The sequence below is a fragment of the Protopterus annectens genome, chromosome 1.part0, assembly GCF_019279795.1.
Source record: "Protopterus annectens isolate FY-2018-M chromosome 1.part0, PAN1.0, whole genome shotgun sequence".
Lineage (NCBI taxonomy): Eukaryota > Metazoa > Chordata > Ceratodontiformes > Protopteridae > Protopterus > Protopterus annectens.
In genome coordinates, this window is record NC_056725.1 from 935,309,734 (window position 1) to 935,331,806 (window position 22,073).

Genomic DNA, 22,073 nt, shown 5'->3' on the forward strand with positions numbered 1-22,073 from the left:
TGTGCCGCTACCAGAATGGACTTGACTAGGGAAGAGATACCGGGAGTCCTGGCAATTAAGGGAACTGGATCGGCCAAGCTGAGAGCTTGAGCTTGTCCAGACTTGGAGGGGTCATTCCCGAGGGGTGAGAGATCAGATCAGGAATGGTATCCAAGATCCAGAGAGGAGCTATGAGATGATATCGTAGGCAGGGGAACCAGCCTTGATGAGGCCAGAATGGGGCTATGAGGATACACATAAAGAAGACCGGGCAGCCAAGCATGGACTAAAGTGTCTCTGGGGGCTTCTCCTAAATAAGGAATTAGAGTGAAAAACTCGCTGCACTTCGCGTTAAAAGGCGATGCGAAGAGATTGCAGCAAGGCTGACCCCACTTGAGGAAGATCTGTTCCGCTACGGAAGTATTCAGAGACCACTCGTAAGGGGAGAGAATAGTTCTGCTCAATTTGTCCGCCAGAATGTTGGACCAACCCAGAATGTGCATCGCTAACAGGAAGCAGTTGGTGGAGATCGCCCATTCCCAAACTCTCATGGCTTCTCAGCAAAGAGGGTAAGACCTGGTTCCCCCCTGTTTGTTGATATACCAGACCACTGACATACTGTCTGACTGGATTGCAATAGTCCCCGGAGGAAGGAAGGCATGAAGAGCCTGCAACTCTAAAAGGACCACCTTCACCTCCAGTACATTTATATGCAGAACGGTCTCTGTCTTGTGTCCACGTGCCTTGGATAGTCCTGCCCGCACAATGCCCTCCACCCTATGCGGGATGCGTCCGTGGTCACTGCGGCCTGGGGTAGGGGCATAATAAAAGGTTGTCCTTCCCGAAGGGCTCGGGATTGGAGCCACCACATGAGGGAGTTCCTGCAAACCCTGCTGAGGGAAATCCGCAAGTTTAGAGGATGATTATGAATGGACCACTGGAAACTGCATTGCAAAGTCCACTGTAAAACCCTCATGTGCAGACGAGCGTAAGGAATCAAATTGATCGCTGCCTCCATGGACCCCAAAGCTCTCAGCACTAACTCTGCTGGGGGAGCAGGAGAATAAAGAAGAGCTAGTACATGTAGAGTCATGCTGTGAAGTCTGTCTGGCATTAGGAAAGCCTTGACCTGAAGGGAATCTATCCTGGCCCCTATAAAGTCTATAACCTGAACAGGTTGGAGGAACGACTTCTTGACATTTACAGTGATCCCCAACTAGGATGATAAATGGAGGAAGAAGTTCCTAGCTAGAGAGAGTAGATGCCTGGTGGGGGTGAGGAGCCAGTCATCTAGGTACGGGAAGACCTGTATGCCCTGGAGCTTCAGGTGGGCCGCTACAACCGCCATGACCTTGGTGAACACCCTGGGGGCTGTGGTGAGACCGAAGGGTAGGACCCTGACCTGGTAATGACTGGCCCCTAGCCGAAAGCGGAGAAACCTCCTGCACCATCTGTCCATGAGAATATGGTAGTACGCATCATTGAGGTCTATGGAGCACATCCAGTCCTCCTCCTGCAAGAGGGGCAGGATGGATTGGAGCATGACCATCTGGAATTTCTCCTTGGCAACGAAAAGATTAATTGTTGACAGGTCGAGAATCGGTCTTAAGTCCCCTGTCTATTTTGGCACCAGAAAGAACCTGGAGTAGATGCCTGATCTGGACTGGTCTGGGGACACATGCTGGATGGCTCTTTTTTCTAACAGCTTTTCTATTTCCAAAGCCGCAGCCTCCCTTTGAGTGGGTGGAACATCTGGGAGGCACCTTGAGTAAGGGAGGCTTGTTTATGAAGGGGACTGAATAGCCTCTGGATATTACCTGAAGCACCCAGCAATCTGTCATGATGGACTCCCATTGAGCCAGGTGCCTCGAAAAACATCCCCTGACTGCCTCCAGAGAGGAACAGTCAGGCAACCCCTCAGGGCTGCTGCATGGGTCAGTCGGAAAAGGGTTCCCATGACCCAAAGTTCTTTGGACCCCTCTGCCTCTGGGGGAGAAGGAGTCCTAAGCGTTCTGGGCCTGCTGTGATTTCCGGAACCACATCTTCTTCTGCCCTCGCTGGTTCCTGGAGAAGGACCTTTGAGGGGTAGAGAAGCGGATTCCGACGGCTGACGTCATTTTTCCCGTCTTTCTCACTCTGGACCAGCATCTCGCAGACGGTCTTCCCGAACAGGGTAGACCTGTCAAAGGGTGTATTCGCGAAAGATGCCTTGAAAGGTTCCAAGAATTCGCAAAGCCGAAGCCAGGCATGACACGCCTTAAGGCGATACCGGACCCGCTAGCTCTAGAGGCTCCTTCCATGGAGTGGGAGAGTAGCCGCATAGAAGTATTTGACACTGATTTAAGAGTGGCCAAACACGCCGAGAAAGTCCGTTTATCCTCGACCAACATGGACTCTGGGGGAGACTCAGCGTACTCTTTAACCAGGTCTCGCTGCAGTCTGATTACATGGGCCAAGTAATTCAGCGCCCTAATAGAGAAGGTAGCTGAAGCAAACATCTGCTTTCCAATACGGTCCATTTCCCGGGACTCCTTGTCAGGGGGATGGACTGAAGAACTGTCCTGAGCTAGTTCCTTTTTGGTGGCTGCCACCACTACCATGGCATCTACAGGGGAACCCTTGCTCCACGAAGCTTTGTCGGCAGGGGGGCTCAAAATCTTGTTGGGCCTCCTGGGGATAGGCTCTACAGTGTCCGGTTCCTTTCACACCCTGGTGGTAATCAGATCAACCAGGGGGGACACCCAAGAGGGAGATGGGCCTGTGTTGAACTCCTCCAGGAATACAGACTCGTCCGAGGAAGGCTTTTTGGTGGACCCCCCCACCCCTTTGGCAGAGCATTTCCATAATGTCTCCTAAGGAGACGTCATCGGGGGGTAAACTTGGGAGAACCTTCCCCTTCCTCCAAATCGGTATCCTCGGTGAGGGACTCAGAGGATTCCAAGTGCCTCCTTTTGCACAGGTGTTTGTGAGGAATCTCCTCGGGGGGGACTGTCCGAGGGGGGCTCATCAACGGATTTGTGTTCCTCCAGGGGAACTGGCTGGGGAGTCAACGACACAGGCTCTCCCTGGGACTGGATGATGGAGGACAAACCAAGCGAGGAGGGAGCGGGGCAGATCCTGAGGACAGAGCGAGGGGTCGCAATCCTCTAGAGAGAACCCACTCCACAACGTTGAAGGCCGAAGGGGAACCGGCCTCTCTAAGACAGGTGGCCAGCATCCTCAGATCTGACAAAGGGATCGGTGTCGGAGCCGAAGTGCTTGGATCTGAGTGGATGGTGTGCTCCAACCGCAACGGAGCTGAAGACACACTTGCCCCCTCGGATCCGATGCCCGGCTCTCGGCTTCGAGACCTTGGATCCAAAAAGGGATCCGATAGGCTCGAGGGCATGGCCGGCGTCAAGGTAGCAATAACCATCGGTGCCGACTCCCTGACTCTGAGGTTCCTCAGATCCAAAGACTCCGAAACCCGGTAGTGGATCGGAGAAGGAGCTATCGGGGCAAACAGTGGAGCTGAACTCCCTCCCAGAGTGGGGGGGGGGGGGTGAGGCAGCAACACTCCCATCTGCAGCTGAATCGGTAAAAAGCGAAGCATCATCCGGTCCATATTTGCCTCCGAGAGGCTTCTAGTGGATCTGGACAAGGCCGCCGAAGCCGGTTGGGAGGGCCAACGCGATGACCTCGAAGATGGTCGGGCCTCCTCTTCCAGCTCCGGAGAGAAGCGTGGGTAATGGAGCCGTGGGGATGAAGGCTTGGATGTCCTCGATGGGCAAGGGAAAACCTTGGCGGGAGGGGCCGAGGGGTCCAATTCGGCCCGCCGTTTGTGGCTTCTCTCTCTGTCCCTTTCTCTCTCTTTCTCTCTCTCCCCCTTCTCTCTTTCCTATCTTTTTTTTGCCTCTCAGTCTCCCTGAGATGAGGTGGGAGGGTGAGTCCCAGCCAGGGGAGGAGGGCCAGATGCTTGGGCAACCGCAGCCACGGTTGTCACTAAAGAAGGAGAGGAGGAAGAAGAAGCCAATTTCCGTGGGTAGGAGGCCCGCCAGAATCAGCTTATTTTTCCTGTCTCTCAAGGCCCGGGGATTAAAGGCTGCATAAATTTGGCAGCCTGAGGAAAGATGGGCCACCCTCAAGCAAAGAACGCACTGAGTGTGACCATCTGCTGGCGACAGCTTATGGCCACACTCAGTGCACTTAGAAAAAGTAAGCTTTTGGCTATCAGCCATACCCACACTCACACGCACACCTGAAGGAAAAGAGGGGCCTACTAGGTGGTAGAGATATGAAGGATAAGAGGGATATAGAGTAAAGTAAGAAGAAAAATGAATATCTATCAAAATAGAAAAATACTACACACACACAAACTAAATACCCAAAGTTTTATATATAAATCTGGAAAATACTAAACTCGCCTGGAGCTTGAGGAATCCCGTGCTTGGCAAAGCCACGGCAAACGAGATCTGAGGATTGGAAGGAGGTTGCAGGGTAGTATGGGTAAGGGGGTGGAGCTTGGAGCTCAGATCTTTAGCTTGGTATGCTGCCGGCTCGGATCCGTATCAGATCCGTAACCCACAGGCTGCTGATCAAATGAAGTTAACTACTTTAGATCTACAGTTTCTGAGCCAGAACCACTCCTTATGTGGTAGATGGGTTACCTAGTACTTACCATTCCCACTGATAAGCTAAAAGGCTTCCCTCCAACACAGAAAGGCTTAGGGGCGTAAGGAGCTTACAAACAGTCCTGGATACAGCAAATCTGTATCTGGACTAGACTAGTTACAGGAAGGGGGGAAACAAGTGCAAATGCGGGCTTTTAAATCAGGAAGTTGAGAGAGATGGATGCATAGAAATACATGTACATGCATATGAAATACTACAGACATACCAGGCAGCATATGTAATAGAATCTATTGGTATTTTAGGCTTCAGCTAATCAATACTCTAGTATCTCAACATACATCATATGCCATCTGTAAACCCAAGTGACAAATGTAAAGCTTTCTCTTCGAGGAATTCCAATTTCTCAACACATTTCAAATGGAAAAGAATAAAAACTCTGAAGAAATGTAACTTGCAAGTTAAGCTGCAGCACCAAATGACTCATCACCAAACTGGTTTTGAAAAAACATATATGTATATTTTTAAAGGGCTAAGCTCTTTCATATGCATACATTTCTGACAATGGCAGAAATGAAGTTTGTAGCAGGCAGCCAAGATGATGCTCCCAGTGGAGCCAATGAAGAAATGAGGAGGATGAAAATCAGTATGAATCCAATAACTGCAAATTAACAACACATTCTAAAACCTCTCTCATCAATCTGCATCCAGTGTAGGTCATTGGGCACCTCTGACATAATCATTTCATAAAAAAGCTGTTCACGCAGAACATAAGAATTTTGATGCAACTCCAAAGAGGAATAGCATACTCATAAAAGTCACCATTGTCTTTTCCAAAGATCAAAGGTCGGCTTCATCAGCATTTAAATAGAATATCAGGAACTAAAAAGAGAGAATTCAGGTGTCTTTTATCATTTCTCTATTTCAGGAATCATTGCTCAGTCCTTAAAATTTATGTATGTATGTAGCGATATCTTGCTGTCTGACAATTCTGCTCTCATTGGTGGCATCTGAAAACAGGCAGCACAAGTACCACACATTCTGGAGTTGATTACAAAAAGTAGTGTGACTGCGTGTGTGTGTGCGCACATGGAGTGCAGGGGGCTCTAAAAGCAAAGAATCCAGCTCCTTCAACAGTTGTCACTATTAATGTACTATGGGTCTGGCTTTCCACACTATTTTGGCACATTTTCTATCTCCTAAATTGTAAAAAGCAGACTCTGTTTCACCTTTCTGCTCACAAAAGCACTGCTCATCTTACTTCAAATACCATCTATTTACTGGTTATTTTTATTTTAGGTTAAATAACTGCTACTAAAATGTCCTCATTTAGTTTTTCCCTTGTCAGTTCATTTAAATTATTACTTATTGTTATTTGTTTACCAAAAAAGTCTGTCTGAACAGTGTCCGTTCTCAGCAGAGGCCTTGGGAGAAACGCTCCATTAAACAGACATCATGGACACCATTTTACTGTTCTATAATTTGCAGTCAGTTTCATTAAAAAGCAACAGTTCCATTCTTTAGACATCTTTAACATCAGGTACGTTTTAATCAAAACTGTTTGCAAATGTAACTGTTACAAGGGCTGTATACAAATACATTTTAACATAGTTAGAGCAGTCCAAGAAAGGATGGAGGGAAGGAGGTACAAGGAAGATGAAGCAGATAAACTGATAGTCTACTATTATTACCTCCCCTGTATAAGTTTTGCACAGGTGGAGCATCTGTGTGGAAAGAAAAACCTTTTAACCCACTGGTAAAAGCAAAAAGAGAAAATAAGGGCAAAGGGAGTAGCTGCATAACAAAATCTTTAATTAATGCTGACCGGAGAGTACGCAGAAAGCACATACCGAAGCACACCTCTCAACCTGCAAGTGCAAGAAATCTGAACACAGCAAAAAAGGGAGGACAAAGTCCCAAAATCAAGGACAGAATTTAAATACTGCAATTATAAACTTGCAAAGTTGCTAGAATACCGTATTTGCATTAGCATACATTTGCTAAAGGGTACGAACTCTGAAAGTCAAATGCATGTCATTATTTAATGACTTCAAACCAGAATAATCTGCCAGAAAACCACACACTTTATGACGAACAAGCCAAAAGTATGCAGCAAAAATCTGAACATTCTACTAAAAGCTGGTCAGTTTGAGAGGTGTGCATCATGGTCTGTAGGACAGCAAAAGGAAAGAACCCAGGAGAGCAGGAGAGGACTTGTCCAGTCTTTACACCACTGATAACCAGGAAACAGAAATTATTTCATCTGTCTATTTTTAATAAATTTAGAGGAGAAGACTCCTAAAAACAAAAAAAGACCAAAGAAGTACATTTGCACCCCTCTGGCAGTTTTGTATTTAAATATTAAAAAGGCCAAGTGACAGCTTGTAGATGACCGATGAAAGAGTAGGCAATGGGAGTTTATTTTTCCTTGTTCCTGTAGCATGTACTTTAAATAAAAATACAGTGGATATAGAAAGTGTACACCCCTGTTAAAATGCCAGTTTTTGTGATATAAAAAAAAATGAGACCACAATAAATCATTTCAAGACTTTTCCCACCTTTAATGTGATAATTCAATTGAAAAACAAACAAATCTGTTAGGGGAAAAAAACTAAAAACGTACAATAAGCTGGTTGCGTAAGTGTGCACGCCCTTACACTAATACTTTGTTGAAGCACCTTTTGATTTAATTACAGCATTCAGTCTTCTTGGGTGCACACCTGGCATCAATTAAAGAGACTGATTAATCCCAAATAAAGCTCAGCTGTCATAGCAGGATTTTCCTGACATTTACTCAGATGCCTGCTACATCAAAAGCCATGGTTCGCACAGAGCTTACAAAGCATTAAAGGGATTTCATTGTTAAAAGGTATCAGTCAGGAGAAGAGTACAAAAAAATTTCCCAGCATTGGTTATACCATGGAACACAGTGAAGACAGTCGCCAAAAAGTGGAGAAAATATGGGACAACAGTGACGTTGCAAAGAACTGGACGTCCCTCCAAAATTGATGAAAAGACAAGATAAAAACTAGTCAGGGAGGCTGCCAAGAGACCTACAGCAACACTGAAGGAGCTGCAGGAATTTCAAGCAAGTACTGATTGTGTACTACATGTGACAACAATCTCCCGTATTCTCCATATGTCTGGACTATGGGGTAGGGTTGCAAGATGGAAGCCTTTTCTTACACAGAAAAACATCCAGGCCTAGCTAAATTTTGCAAACCAATACATCAGGTCTCCCAAAAGCATGTGGGAAAATGTGTTATGATCTGATGAGACCAAGGTTAAACTTTTTGGCCACAATTTAAAAAGGTACATTTGGCACAAAAACAACACTTCACATCATCAAAAGAACACCATCCCCACGGCGAAGCATGGTGGTGGTAGTATCATGCTTTGGGGTTGCTTTTCTTCAGCTGGGACTGGGGCTTTAGTCAAGGTGGAGGGAATTATGAACAGTTCCAAATACCAGTCACTTTTGTCCCAAAACCTTCAGGTGTCTGCTAGAAAATTTAAGATGAAGAGGAATTTCACCTTTCAGCACAACAATGACCCCAAGCATACATCCAAATAAACAAAAGAATGGCTTCACCAGATGAAAATTACAGTTCTGGAATGGCCCAGCCAGAGTCCAGACCTAAATCCAATAGAAAATCTGTGGAGTGACCTGAAGAAGGCTGTGCACAAGAGATGCCCTCACAATCTGACAGATTTGGAACACTTTTGCAAGGAAGAGTGGGCAAATATTGCCAAATCAAGATGTGCCATGCTGATAGACTCCTACCCAAGAAGACTGAATGCTATAATTAAGTCAAAAGGTGCTTCAACAAAGTATTAGTTTAAAGGTGTGCACAATTATGCAACCAGCTTATTGCACGTTTTTTATTTTTTTATATTTTTCCCCAACAGATTTATTTGTTTTTTAATTGAATTGTACACGTTATAGGTCACATTAAAGGTGGGAAAAGTCTTGAAATTATTTATTGTGGTTTCATTTTTTATATCACAAAAACCTGGCATTTAACAAGGGTGTGTACACTTTTTATATCCACTGTATTGCTCATTTTAAAAAACTTGGCTAAAAAATTATACTAGCGCGATAAGAGTAAAATGAATGTCGGGCAAAGAAAGATATGTGCAAACAGTGCAATGCTGGCAGCTTAAGTAATGCAAGAAAGCACCTGCTAGTGAGATGCAGTCAGATAACACTGACTTTGACTATATGTTCTCTTTTCAGTAGGTATAGGTTAACATTTAGTTAAACAATGAAGTCATACTTACCCGACCAACCTCAACTAGGTTTGTAACCATCACAATACAGACAGACTGCTCCTGCCAGGTCATTCTCCAAAAATCATACACTGTTTCATGCACTGGGCCTACAGCAGGAAAAAGAAAAAATATGCAGTCACTGACTATTACTACTCATGAAATACAAACACTCATACACTGTTCAATAAACTATTTTAAGCTCAGACAAACTGCAGTGATGAGGTGAATTTGGCATCATGTGTCTGCAGAAACAGCACTTTTCCTTTAAAAGGCAATTCTGAAATGAGTACAGCACCATCACCACTACTGACTGTATGAGACAACAGATAAGGGCAGAACTAATAAATCCAGCAGGAGGTACAGTTATGATAAGCCATAACACCTACTGCCTACAGCCAAAACCGATGACAAGTCCAAGTACATTGCTAAAGTCACCTCCACATAGAGCTTTAGACATAATTAAACTTGGTTGAACAAGTGCTTTGCATCATTTAACAATCATTCAATATTTCCATAATTGCAGCTGAGTTGCTCTTAAAAAGGAAGGATTACACAGCAAGCATGGAGTATGTTTGCTATAGAAATAAATTGCATGTGCGTTGAGACCAGGAAAGTGCGAGCTTGGTGCAAGCATAAAAGGGAGAAACCCAGACTCCAGGAAACAGAAACTGGCTCGAGGAATGTGGAATGTTACCCAAATGGCAGGAAAGGAATATGACTATGTTAAAGAGGTGCAAAACTACCCAGCAGATACAGTCACACTTATTCTTTATACAGTATGTGGGCTCCAGAATCAGACGTCTTCATCAGATGTGCTTTTTCACCAACTCTGCAGATGTTCACCGTGAGAAGCCCTGTGCCTGTGAGAGGATACACAAGTCCGAAGCTGACAGCACTGATTCACACCTTTTCCATGTGAACAAGGGTTGCATCAATATGGCTGAGAAGCAGAGGGACAAAAAAATCTGGTGTATTAATGCTTATGCACCAAACAGCTGCACAGAGTATCCAGAATTTCTGGCAGCATGAGGTACTCAAGCAGATACAGGAAAACATCTGTGTAGAGTTACTTGCAGATTTCACCATGGAGAATGGCGGCAATATCAGAAGGGGTGAGGCTGTGAGGAACAGCTTCTTGGATAGGATCTTAAGTGGTTAGTTTAATGAACTGCAGTGCATGTAATGAACTGTCTACATCAAACAAATAACACATGAACTGAAAGAGGGTCATAAGTCTATTTTATTGGTACCACAACATCAAACAACAGTGATTAACTGTGTGATCATTTCATCAAGTGTGATGCTTTATGTTCCGGATATTTGGGTGAAGAAAGGAGGGGAACTATTTAGCAATCACCAGCTAGTGGTGAGTTAGATATGATGCCCAGTCTTGGTAGAACAAAACAAGCAGTGAGGATCTGTTAAAGACATTTGTCAGAGGGGTTTCAGTGACTTAAATGCAAACCCTATCTTTGAAAAGACTGATAATCTTTCAAGTAGCACCAAGAACAAAGAATCCAAATGGATTCACATTAATGTGAGATAACAGTAAGATGATGTGACTGCAAGGTGGTCAATGTTTGTCACAGGGGTAACTCTAGGATCTGACAAGGGACACCAACAATGAAAATGACTGTCAAGTGTAAAAAAAAGAATACCTTTCAGCAGGCCCAATGGTGCAAAGGTAGGGCAGCCATCTGCACTGCTGGAGGCCCAACAGTCTTGTGTTGATGCTAGTTTCAGTAGGAATATAGATGATGCAGCTAATGTTCAAGCTTTCCTATACAGAAGGGAGGGAGAGCCTAAGAGGCCACTCCTCTATGGAGCCAGCAACAGCATTCAGTGATTGGTGGACAGATGAATTTATCAGGCAGACTGATGCTACTGACATACTGCCCTCAGAGTTAGCCACCTTGCCTGTCTGCCACACAAATGATGACTTCTGGTATCTGATACACACCTCCCCAATGGATACCTCACTTTCCAGACTCTAGACAATGTGTTCTACTAGACGATTTTTCCTGACAAGTTAGGATCACCCAGCAAAGACTAATGCCCAGGATTTTTCAGAAAAAAAGTAATCAGGGAATTCAATGCATAATGTACAAGGAAACAAGCTGAAGATTAAGCAGTGGTTGGGTGATGGAAGATTATTGGGGGGGGGGGGGGAGTTAACCGTTCAAGAAATGCTGAAGTTGGGCTTTCCTGTTCATCTGAGCCATGATGGCACAAAATGAAATAAAAATGGTTTCTAAACAAAAACCTGGGCTATACCGCTCAATGTCTCTGCTCAAGAATTCAGGATAAAGCCAAAAATAATGGGGAAGATAAACGCCCAAAATTAGCAACAATTTTAAACATTACTCTAACTGGCTTAAAAAGTTAATATAACATGCTTAGCATCAACATGCATTTTTAAATAAGTAGGCATTACTGGCTAATTGTAATCCTCAGTAATTCACAAGAAAATGAAACATTTTATGAGAGACAAGGCAAAAAATCGAGGATGTCTTACAAAATTATGGACAATATGACCTGGGCATTAAAGAAGTCTGGAGAAGTCAAAAAGAAAGACTACTGGTAGGCCTTCAAAGGGGACTCTGGCAAACTATTCCGCACCTAAACAAGTGTGGTAGGATTTTGCTCGTTAATGATTATAACTCTGAAGATTGTCAGAAGATTAAAGGAATATACTTGGGGAACTCCTCAACTTTTTAACTGTGTTAACTACTTTCAGCATCTTTAATCCAATCATCATTTGCCTCCTAGAATGACTTTTCACATCAAATATTTTCTGTTACCTTAAAGATGCCATTCATATTTTGAATTTGAAACATCTGTAAAATGTACAGCTAGCAAAAAAAAATCAATGCCACAAGTGAAAGGGCACATTATGATGCATGAAAAATACACAATTATAAGTATATCCGAGACACTATCCACTGTAATACAATTTTTAGGAACATATGAATGATTTCATATTTTAATGAATATTTCACAAAGTATCTTACAAACTAAAACAATGAGCAAAAAGGTCACCCAGAAAAAACAATCAGTAAAAACCTAAAGAAAAATCTAGCAAGGTAAGACTTCCCACTGCGTGATTCCTTAAACCTCTTGTATTAGATGGCAACATGGGATATATGCAAATGACCCCCTTTAAGGGCATCAGGTTTTTCAGCTTTATGTCAATTCTGAATGTCCATGACTTTTTATTTATGGACAAATTCAGGCTAATAAAGCCAAACCCCACTAGCTGTGGACATGCATGTTTCATCCTTCTTAGATACTCATTGTTTTAGTTTATTGGTTAGGATATTTTGCAGACACCCTAATGGTTATGGATATCAGCTGGGTACGACAACCCTGTGTTTCTAAAGGGTAGCCAAATGTTGCACATATGCTGTGCTGATGATGCCATAAGAAGGCTGAAGCATGCATGTCCACAGCTAGAGGGGTTTGGCTTTAACTTGATCCTTCCAAAAGAACAAGGTGGTTTAGGATTTCCTGATTTGAAGAAATATTGTACCTCTACACAGTTAAGGTTCACCTACAGAAAACATAGGCAGAAAGCTATAATTCAAAGTGAAAAGGGATGATGATGAAAAAAGTCAAAGTCAAAGCAAACTTTGTCATTCAGAATTCACACAACAGCACAAACCGAAACAAACTGAATGAAAACTGAAGCGAGGAGGTTCAAAAAATAAGGAGAGAGAGAGAGAGATTTTGGATGCAGATCTTTAAGGAGAACTACAGTCATACAGATTATTATATTTATAAAGTAGCATAAAGTATTCTAAGAACTAAGCCAATATGGGAATGGAGAAAGAAGATTCTGCTGATAGGAATGACTGCAATTAGAGGTACAGACAATAGGCAAGAGGGGGCTGGAATTTACTGGAGAAAACTGGCAAAGTAACCAAGGTATTGGGAGTAAATAACTAATAAGAGAGAAAGTTAACTGAGTAGGAAGAGGCCAAGAAGACATTTGGACTGCAGGCCAGACAATGCTTCCCTATCAGGAATTGATAAGAGTATAGGCAAAGAGAAAGGAATAGTAGAATACTATGCGAAATATCTGCTCTCATAGCATTTTAACTGAATCTAGAGCAGAAGCTGCTGTTAATAAAATGATTAGTAGGGCAAGTAAAATATTACAGGATAACGGGAATCAATCAGAGGAGGTTAGAAAAGATTGTGAAGAAAGACTGGGTAAGTAATTCAGAAAGAAACAATGGGAGGACACACACACACACACACACACACACACACACACATATATATATATATATATATATATATATAGTTCCCAAATATGCAACAATGTCTAGAAGACTTAGTATTTTTACTTGGAAGTGTTTGCATAAGTATTTTTATACCCAAGTAGACTCCAAAAAATGTTTCCTCAGGTGTAGATGGCAAATACTGAAGCGTGACTGGGAAGAAAGAGGTTAACTGGGAACACGTTTTGGTACTGTAATGAGTCAGCACACTTTAAATATTCTCTACAAAGTACTCTGTCATAAATAATGAGTGACATAGCTATCCTGCAGAGCTAGTAAAAAACTTGTATCCCCTGCTTGTTGATGTACCATGACAGTGGTAGTTTCAGTTATGACTTTCAAGAGCCCAATACATCCAAAGATGGTGTGGGGCCCTTACTCTCTAAGCTAAGGACAGTGCTCATTCACAGTGATGTACAAACTTTCCCAGTTAGGTTGCCCATATTCCCTGAACCTTGATGTTCTACTGAAAAAGACCCCATGCCACATCTGATGCATCTGTGGCCTGATGGGTGCTTCCTGTAATAAGGGGAATCCAGAATTCAGCCTCACCTGTTTTGTCCATCATTGCAGTTCCTTTACCACAAAGGGGAGAATCAGAATTAAGTGGATGAAAATGCTAGCACCACAATGACCTGAAAACCACCAGAACTTTCTTTTTTTGAGTTTCACATGAGGCTCCATTAGTATGGTGGAAGCCAAGAATCCCACAGCTCTAAAGAACTCTATGGCTGTAGCCCTCCTCTTCCTGCCAGGCTAAGGAAGTAAAACTAGTAATTGGTCACCTTGTCCTAAGGAAGAAAAGCTTAAATGTTCAAGGTATCCAAAAGGGACCCAGAGAGACTACTCTTCGGGATATGACCAATTGTGGCTTCTGCTGGTTGAAAGTAAATTCCAAGGGGTCCAAGAAATCCCTGGTGAAGGCTAGGGATATGATCATCTCATCTGATGAGCTTGCCCAAATGAAGCAATCAGTGAGGTAAAAGAAAATGTGCCCCATCTACATCCTGTCATAAGCAATATCCGGATCCAGACATCTGGTGAAAATTCTTGCTGCAGTGGCTAACCCAAAAGGCAATTATGTAAATTGAAAGTGCAATCCTCTAAAAAGAATATGAGGAACCACTTTTGTTTTTTGTGCAAAGGGATGAACAAGATGACATCCATAAAATCCAATGTAACCAACAAGATGCAGAAGGGGAGCAGGACCTTAATGGTTAACATCTCAAACCTGGGCACTTTCAGAAAGGTACCGAGTCTGGGTAAGTCTAGAATGAGTCTCCATGTTTCTTCCTTTCTTTCTTTCTTAGCATTAAGAATGGAGTTGTGAAAAAGCCTTTGCCCTGAAGGTGAGGAGGGAACTTTTCTATTACTTCCATAGCCAGAAAGTCCACTAAGATGGGTAGAATCAGTCTTTCTTCACTTCTGGGAACCTGAAGAATGTTTATGTGTGGCTTTTACTGGACCACTGCAATTTGTACCTTTCTTTCATAATGTTCAGCATTCAAGTGTCTGAAGTGAAGCTTTCCACCATGGGAAAACAGGGGAAAGTTTGCCTGCTATCTTGTTGTAATGGTATGGAGAAGGGGAGACAGTAGGTCATAATTCATAACTACTCTCTGGCACCTTAGAAGCCTCCAGACTTGCATTTCACACTACATCATCTCCTTTTAAAACGAAGTTTCCTACCTTTTAGATTTTTATTTCTGGAGTGTTTTTTTTTTTTGTAAAAGTGAGCTTGTTATGAGGAGTTCTTCCTACAGCATTCAGGCAGTGGGGAATGAAAAAGCTGTCACAGTCCTTGCATGATTGTTACACTCTCACCCAGTACTTAAACATCTCTGCAATGATTTTCCCAAAAACTAATTCCCTATGCAAGGCTTCAATGATTAACTGTGTTTTGACATCCTCAGAAACAGGTTGAAGTTATAGTTAGGAATGCCTTCTAACACGAGTCAGTGGTTGTTGATCTATATGCTGCTGTGATGATATGATGTACTGCCAGCTCTGCCAGTATAAGTAGGGCACTAGATGTGTAACATATGCCAGCACTGCTACCTGTAGCTTCATAAAGAATTATATGTCATTTGTATATCAAACTGATTTGTACAGGTGCTTGTGTTGAAAATGTATTTGTAAAGTTGCTTGTGTTAAAAAATATACCAACAGTGGGTCCTGCTGGACAGAAAAGAAATATGCCTGTATGCTAGACTGCATTGCAACTGTTGTAATTAATATATTGTTACAGAGGATACTGGAAGAGAAGAGGTTAATCTCTGTCCAGCTAACTTTGAAAAGTTGTATGAAATTAAGTTTAGGCAATAAAGATTGTATTTCATAGTTTTGATTACAGCCAGACACAAAATGTCTGTGAAAAATCAGGTCTAGGAATCCTACTGCATTGTCCTTAGTGGTGAACTAATTGCTATCCTGGAAGTGTGGAAGTTTTGAAATCGTTTTACAGCTTCCAGATTCTGTAACACATCTTAGCAAAGCTCTATTTGTATGTATGGTAACACATATGTGATAGATTCTGGTTCAGTTTCTAGTAAACGGGGTAGTGTGGGAACCAGAGTCAGATGACCAGATGTATGTGATGTCATACTGTAACCAGCACTGAAATTATGTTTTAATACGAGTTGAGACAGAAGTCTCAGGGCAGTCTATTTTTCAAACCTAACAAAGAAGGATCACTTACTCAATTCATCTTGCCTTGCTCTAGTAAGTCATCAGGGAACAGTAATTCTTTAGATCAGTCAGGAAAATATAGTGAGATTAGTTAAATACTGTTTTTCTGTATGTGTGTGAATCTATCCATCTGTGTTATTTTTAATATCTCCTGTCAATGAAACTCTGGTGTTTACTGTAAATAGATATTCAGTATTTTCATGTTTTTTCTATTATTTATTATTAAATATATTTAAACTTTTCATTGTGGCTGGTCTTTTAGAGAATATTTTAACCTTTGAGAGTACTTGTACTTATTTTGTGACACTGTATCTGCTCCTGAAAGCCTTGCTGCATTGGTCAAACACTACCATCTGCATTTGTATTAATTTTACACAGTATAACTGGGTACCTATGCAAGTGCCTTAGATTAGCTGGCTTTGGAGTGTTCTGGTGGCAGTTACTATTTTACAGTCTGGGCAGAGGGGGCATAGCTGGTAAATCAGTGCCAGCCTTTCCCAGGTGTGTGTGTGTGTGTGTGTGTGTGTGTGTGTGTGTGTGTGTGTGTGTGTGTGTGTGTGAGAGAGAGAGTGTGTGTGTGTGTGTGTGTGTGTGTGTGTGTGTGTGTGTGTGTGTGTGTGTGTGTGTGTGTGTGTGTGTGTGTGTGAAAATCAAATCTCAGAGAGTGTACCTGTCAACTACTAGGAGCAGAGACACAGAACACTGGTTTCACAGACAAGGTGGTGGAGGAGGACGTGGCTTGGAACACTTGGCTGAGGATTCAACCCTACAGCTGTGGTCAGTGTGTGGTCTTATTTGGGGGCCTGGTGAGACAGAAGGAAACTCAGCCCCAGGATGGGAGTGTGTTCCTGTGTGCTCTTAAGAAAAATTGTGCTTGGTGCAGAGAGCTGCATCTAGAAATACCGTGTGTATCTATTTTTGTTCCATGTGAACATCCCTCACCAGTGTCCGTGATGAGTATATTACTGGCCTAAAGTACAGGAATCACAGCTGCATCCTCTGCATTGTACCCACTTTTCAAAGAATCAAAGTATAAGGTGGCCTCTACATCTCAATGAAAGCCTGGGGGAGATGAGATCTGGGAGGCACAGTACAGATCCATCCTGATATTCATCCCTGCCCACAAGGCTTCAGGCCTGGTCCAGCAGGTCAGGCGTATCATCCAAAACCTTCAGTCTCCTTGTAAATGAAAACCCTGTGTATTCCACCTTCACCATAAGTAATAAGGAGGGCTTTCTGTTTTCTATCATGATGCCAAGTGTCTGAGGTACAACACTGCAAGCCATCATCCGCACTGATGTGCTTGACTACCATGCTATGATGAAGCCTGAAGGGCACTCACCACAGGGTCAGGGAGAAAAGGACGACAGACTGTGCAGGAACTGTAGCATCAAACTAGGATCAGTAGCTTCAGATCAACTGTGTGACTGGAAAATTCAATTATATTTCCCTAGTGCCCTGCTCACATTTTTTCTTAGGTGGAAGTTTGATGGATGAGGACATACCAGCTGAAGACGTGGCTGAGCATGCAAAGACCTAGAGGTATTTATGGTCTTGGTACAGAACATGAGACCACAGCTTTATTCTGCGGATTTGATGAGCAAATTCTAGGCAAAAATCACAACTGGTGGCATTGCATTCTATACCAAGTAAGAAAACACAGATGGCATGTTAGTTTCTATAAGGAATCTGCATACCACATCCACATTTGCCCTTTTTAGTACTACACAAGACAAATTGCAGGAAACCATATCACCCATACAAAACTCCAAGAACATATCCCCAGTGGAGTACCTATCTTCCTGAGCTCCACTGAAGGACTACTACGCTACATGGAACAACAAGCCATCCACATGTGTGTACTGCAGCAAAAAAGTTCTGAAGACTATGTGGATGTACATCCTCTTTTATACTAGTATGATATACATAGTCCATGGCAGACATGCTGCACTGGGGGAAGGCTCCACAACTCTTGAAGACCAGCCAGACAAGGACCTGGTGTAGAAGTCCCAGATGTAAGGAATGCTGCAACAGTAATCTAATGAAAATCATCAAAATCTTCCTTGACCAATACTTAAGGCTTTTTGGATTGGCTGGATTGAAGGGAAGAACAATTAGCTCCGTACCACAAAATTCAAGTCCCAAGGAAGGGGACAGGCCTATTTGGTGGTTTTAAGCATAGGATCCCTTTCAAAAACTGCTTGACTGTGGGGATGGAAGTCAAAGGCAGACAGGCAGGCTGCAACATCTGACAAGCAAAACTTCATAAAAGCAGGCACTCAAAGTTCTCTCAAATATCACAAGACCTCAAATATAGATGAAGCTGATGATTTTACACAGTGATCTGAATGTTAGAGATAAACTCTTCCATTTTGCCAAGTAGGATTTCCCTGGTACTTAATTTTCTCCCCTCATATAGAATACAGACCACTTTGTTTTACAAGCTTTTATCTCATCAGCCTGAGATACAGGGTTCCTCCATGCTGGGTTGGTAATGTGCAAGGAGTTGACAGCTGTACAGGATTCCTCCTTGATCATTTGTATGATCTGAGAGAACCAGTGCTAACGGGATATGAATGCCAGCCTTGCTTTGTCTTTTCTTGCACCCAGAAGTACTGCTTGGAAGGAGAAATACAGGAAAGGCATAAAGAAACCCTCTGCTCCATGGACTTCACAGTGCACTTACTGCCAACACATGGAGGCATAAAGCAAACTTGCTGAGCAGGTGACTGTCTTTGGAGGGCAGAAAGTCCATGTCTGGGACTTCTCACCTCTACACTAGCCTGTGAAATACATGAAACAGCCAAACATTTCTGCAAAGAAGTTTTGGCCTTAACATAAGAGGAATGCCTGCACATGGAACTTCTATCCCAGGGGCAGTTCCTAGATCATCACAGCCAAATAACACTTCTGAAAACAGTGCACTTTCATTGCTTGTTGACTTAATACATTACAGAAATATTGTCTGCCACAACTTTCTAGGTGCCTGATTTCCATTACGAGATGAAAACAGATAAGAATATAGATGAATGCCAACATTTCTGTTACATTCCCATACGCATTTGCTCTTCAGTTCTGTGCTCGGTCTGTTCTGGGCTTTCAATGGGTCCATATGAGCTCCAAAAGCAAAATCAGTGGTGAGAGTATGGGAACCCTAAAGGCTTACATGTGGCACCTAAGGTTGGGCAGCACTTGTTGTACCCAGCACCTGAATTCCATCTGGATTGAGGGACTCAGCAGTTAAAGTTTTATCACAAGATTGCAAGTACTCTTCACAAGGATTTTTGAGTCACATCATTTTCTGTATCTGTAATCGACTAATGGTGCCACCAGTAATGTGGCTAACATGTGACTCAAAGCCTTCAAGAATGACCTGACAGCCACTAGAATTCACTGCTCCATGTGGACAAAGAACGTCTGCATGAGCTACGGTTTCTCCTGTGCCATGGCTAGCCTGCCAGCAGTCAGACTTTCTCCTGTGCCACAGCTTATCTAATTGCATGTCCAGCATTGCATCCAAGAAGGTCTTTACAGAAGAATGCCAGACTGGCTTTCAGAATTTTTTTTTCAAGCTCACAAATTCCAGAACGCAGTCTCCAAGGGCCATTCCCCTTCAGTACTAAGAAAGGCATTAAATAAAATCCTATGTTTCTTGTTCTGCTAAAGGAACCATTCCTATGCTCCATCCTTTAGTAGCTAAAGCAGAAAAGGCTGCAATAAAGAGAACTAATCTAGATGCAGAAGAGGCTCCTAAAAGGCTGGGAAGGCTTTGAACACTATTTTGTAGCCTGAGACACTTAGCTCTCTTACCCAGAGATCCACGGTCAGGGTGAAGTAATTCACTTACAAGTGTGAAATTAGACTTTCTAGCAAGAACAGGGGGGCATGGAGGATGGTACACAGTACTAGAAGGGTCCTTCTTAGGTGAAGAGGGAACCATTGCATGCCTTCCCTTAACTTCCTTTTGCTATTGCCTCTGCCTCCATCTCATAGCTAGTTACCTGTCCTGGCCTCTGACTCATCTGTGCAGTTTGTTTTGAAATGCTTGGGCCCAGCCTTTCTACTATACTAGGAATGGAAGTATAAAATAATGAACTGATTAAATGGTCTTTCCTCTCCCTCAAACTATTTGAAGGGTTACTGGGAAGGTGGCCTAAAGAACTCCATATCCAATGGTATAATCAAAAGTTGCCATGGCAAATCCTCTGGTTCTGGCTTTGGCCAGAAGCATAGCTCATTCAGCCAGCACCCTGGGCCAGTACTATGAGCCAGTGTCTCACCCCATAAGCTCTTCAAGTGAAGAGCAAAACATTTCACTACTGTGGTAAGCTGATCACAACACTATAAGTAATAGTCTTATAACAGTTAGATGCACGCCCCCTCCTCTCCCAGCTCCTCCACTGACGAGTCAAAAAATAAATAAAATGGATGCTCCTTATACTGGCACACCAACCAGGTGGCCAGATGCAAGACAAATGTAGCAAATAGTTGCCAAGTTTATATCCTGCCTGCACGAAGCTCTACAGTGTTCATATTTCAGTCAAAAAAAAATCTTTTTTTTTTTTAAAACTGTAATAAACCACTCACTACAAATACAGCAAATAGTTGCTACAATTTATACCCTGCATGAATGAAATGCTACAGTGCTCAGGTTTTAGTAAAAACATTTTTTTTTTACTGTTAAAACTGTAGTAAACTACAGTTTAGACCACATGTGGAGTGCTAGAGCCCTCAGGCTTGACCAGAAATGCAATGCCGGCTTTTAAAAGCTGGTATTGCATTAGAGAGGGATTAGTAATGGCTGATCATCCCCCCCCCCACTCTTGCAATTAAGGCAGTTGCCCATCGCACTCCACCCTAGCTATGCTATTGCCTTTGCCACATCTATAAAAGGATCACAGCCAAATGTGATAGCACAACTAACATTTTTACAGAGATCTACAATAATATGTACAATCTCCATGATGCTCATCAGATGAGCAGATCATCATGCCCTTTGTTTAAGGATGTCAGCCTGATACTAGACCACATGCATTTGGCCATTAGTTGCTTTAACGACCTGTTTGAAGGAATCTTAGACCCCCCCCCCCCAAGATGATTCATCACCCTACTCTGCCTGTCAATAGGAAGACTGTTTATATCTAAATCCAACTTGGTCCCTCTTCAAAAATGTGGAGATAGAACAGATGCAGCTACAGGACATTTCCAGAAATATCTGAACTTTTCCAGGAACCTGTACAACCTATTAGACTTACTAGGGGCTGGAGACTGAGAATGTAGCTCAAAAGATAAACTTCTGAATACATCTCAAAAGACTGGATGTAAAGGGGAACTGATGAACGTCTGGGCTCATCGCTGCTCCTTTAAGATCTCTTTGGCAGCCATCTTAGAAGTGTTCATCATTAGGTTGATGCTTTACCTGAAGAGCATAGCCTGAAGAGAAGAACTCACAAGATAAAGTCCACTCCATCTTTAACACAACCCATCAGTGAACAGAAGTTTCTTGGAAAAGGCCTGAACATACTTTTTCTCAACCTCTGACCTGGAAGTCCACTCAAGTGAGTGTTCTCTTTTCTTTTTGCCTGGTGGAATAGTGTCTGAAGTGACACATTTTGCTGAAAGAGAAAGGAGTGGTGCATGGAGTCTTTGCCAAGCTGGCATTCTACAACAAGGCATCTGTAGTTGGAAAGAATCAGGGCCAGGATGGGTATCTGTGAGGCAAACATATCTGAGGGCAAGCATCTGTTCCGGAGGTTAAATGATATACACAAACCTGCTGCCAGAGTGGATGCTCTTTAGAGAGTGCTGCAAAATCTGCAGTGCTTCCTAGACTTCCTCTTAGTACTTGAAAGTAGGATTCACCCAAAAAAGGAGACTATTCTCTAGCAGTTGATGTCAAAAACTTGTCCTTTGTGGATATCTGACAATTAGCAACCAGCTGTGATGAAACTGTTTCTATCAGTGAGGAATGGATGTGCTGCAAACTGCAACTGTATTGTTGGCCTCCAGAGAGGTTTCACTAGGTAGGTGATGCTGTAAAAGGAGGCACCAGGCCAAGGTAACAGTGCAGCTTCTTACCATATGATGAGCCCTTGGGAACATTATGGTTGTGCACTCCCATCAGTAGATGCTTTAAACACTAACTTCTGATGTCACTTGATCTCTATGAAATTTCTTTGTTCTACCTGCAAATGGCTCCCCTTGCTTGTTGCCATAATGGTTAAGGTCTTTGCCTCCCATTCA

The 22,073-nt window shown here is 42.9% G+C and overlaps 1 protein-coding gene across 17 annotated transcripts in view; it reads right to left on the reverse strand.

Moving 5' to 3' along the window:
- The window catches only part of PTPRK (protein tyrosine phosphatase receptor type K), a 3,469,591-nt gene that overhangs the window by 224,005 nt on the left and 3,223,513 nt on the right, over nucleotides 1–22,073 (reverse strand). For all 17 annotated transcript variants that reach the window (XM_044064217.1, XM_044064183.1, XM_044064208.1 and 14 more), the window contains one exon: nucleotides 8,869–8,966. In XM_044064217.1, the coding sequence (XP_043920152.1) occupies nucleotides 8,869–8,966 (98 nt within the window). The remainder of the gene's footprint in view (nucleotides 1–8,868; nucleotides 8,967–22,073) is intronic.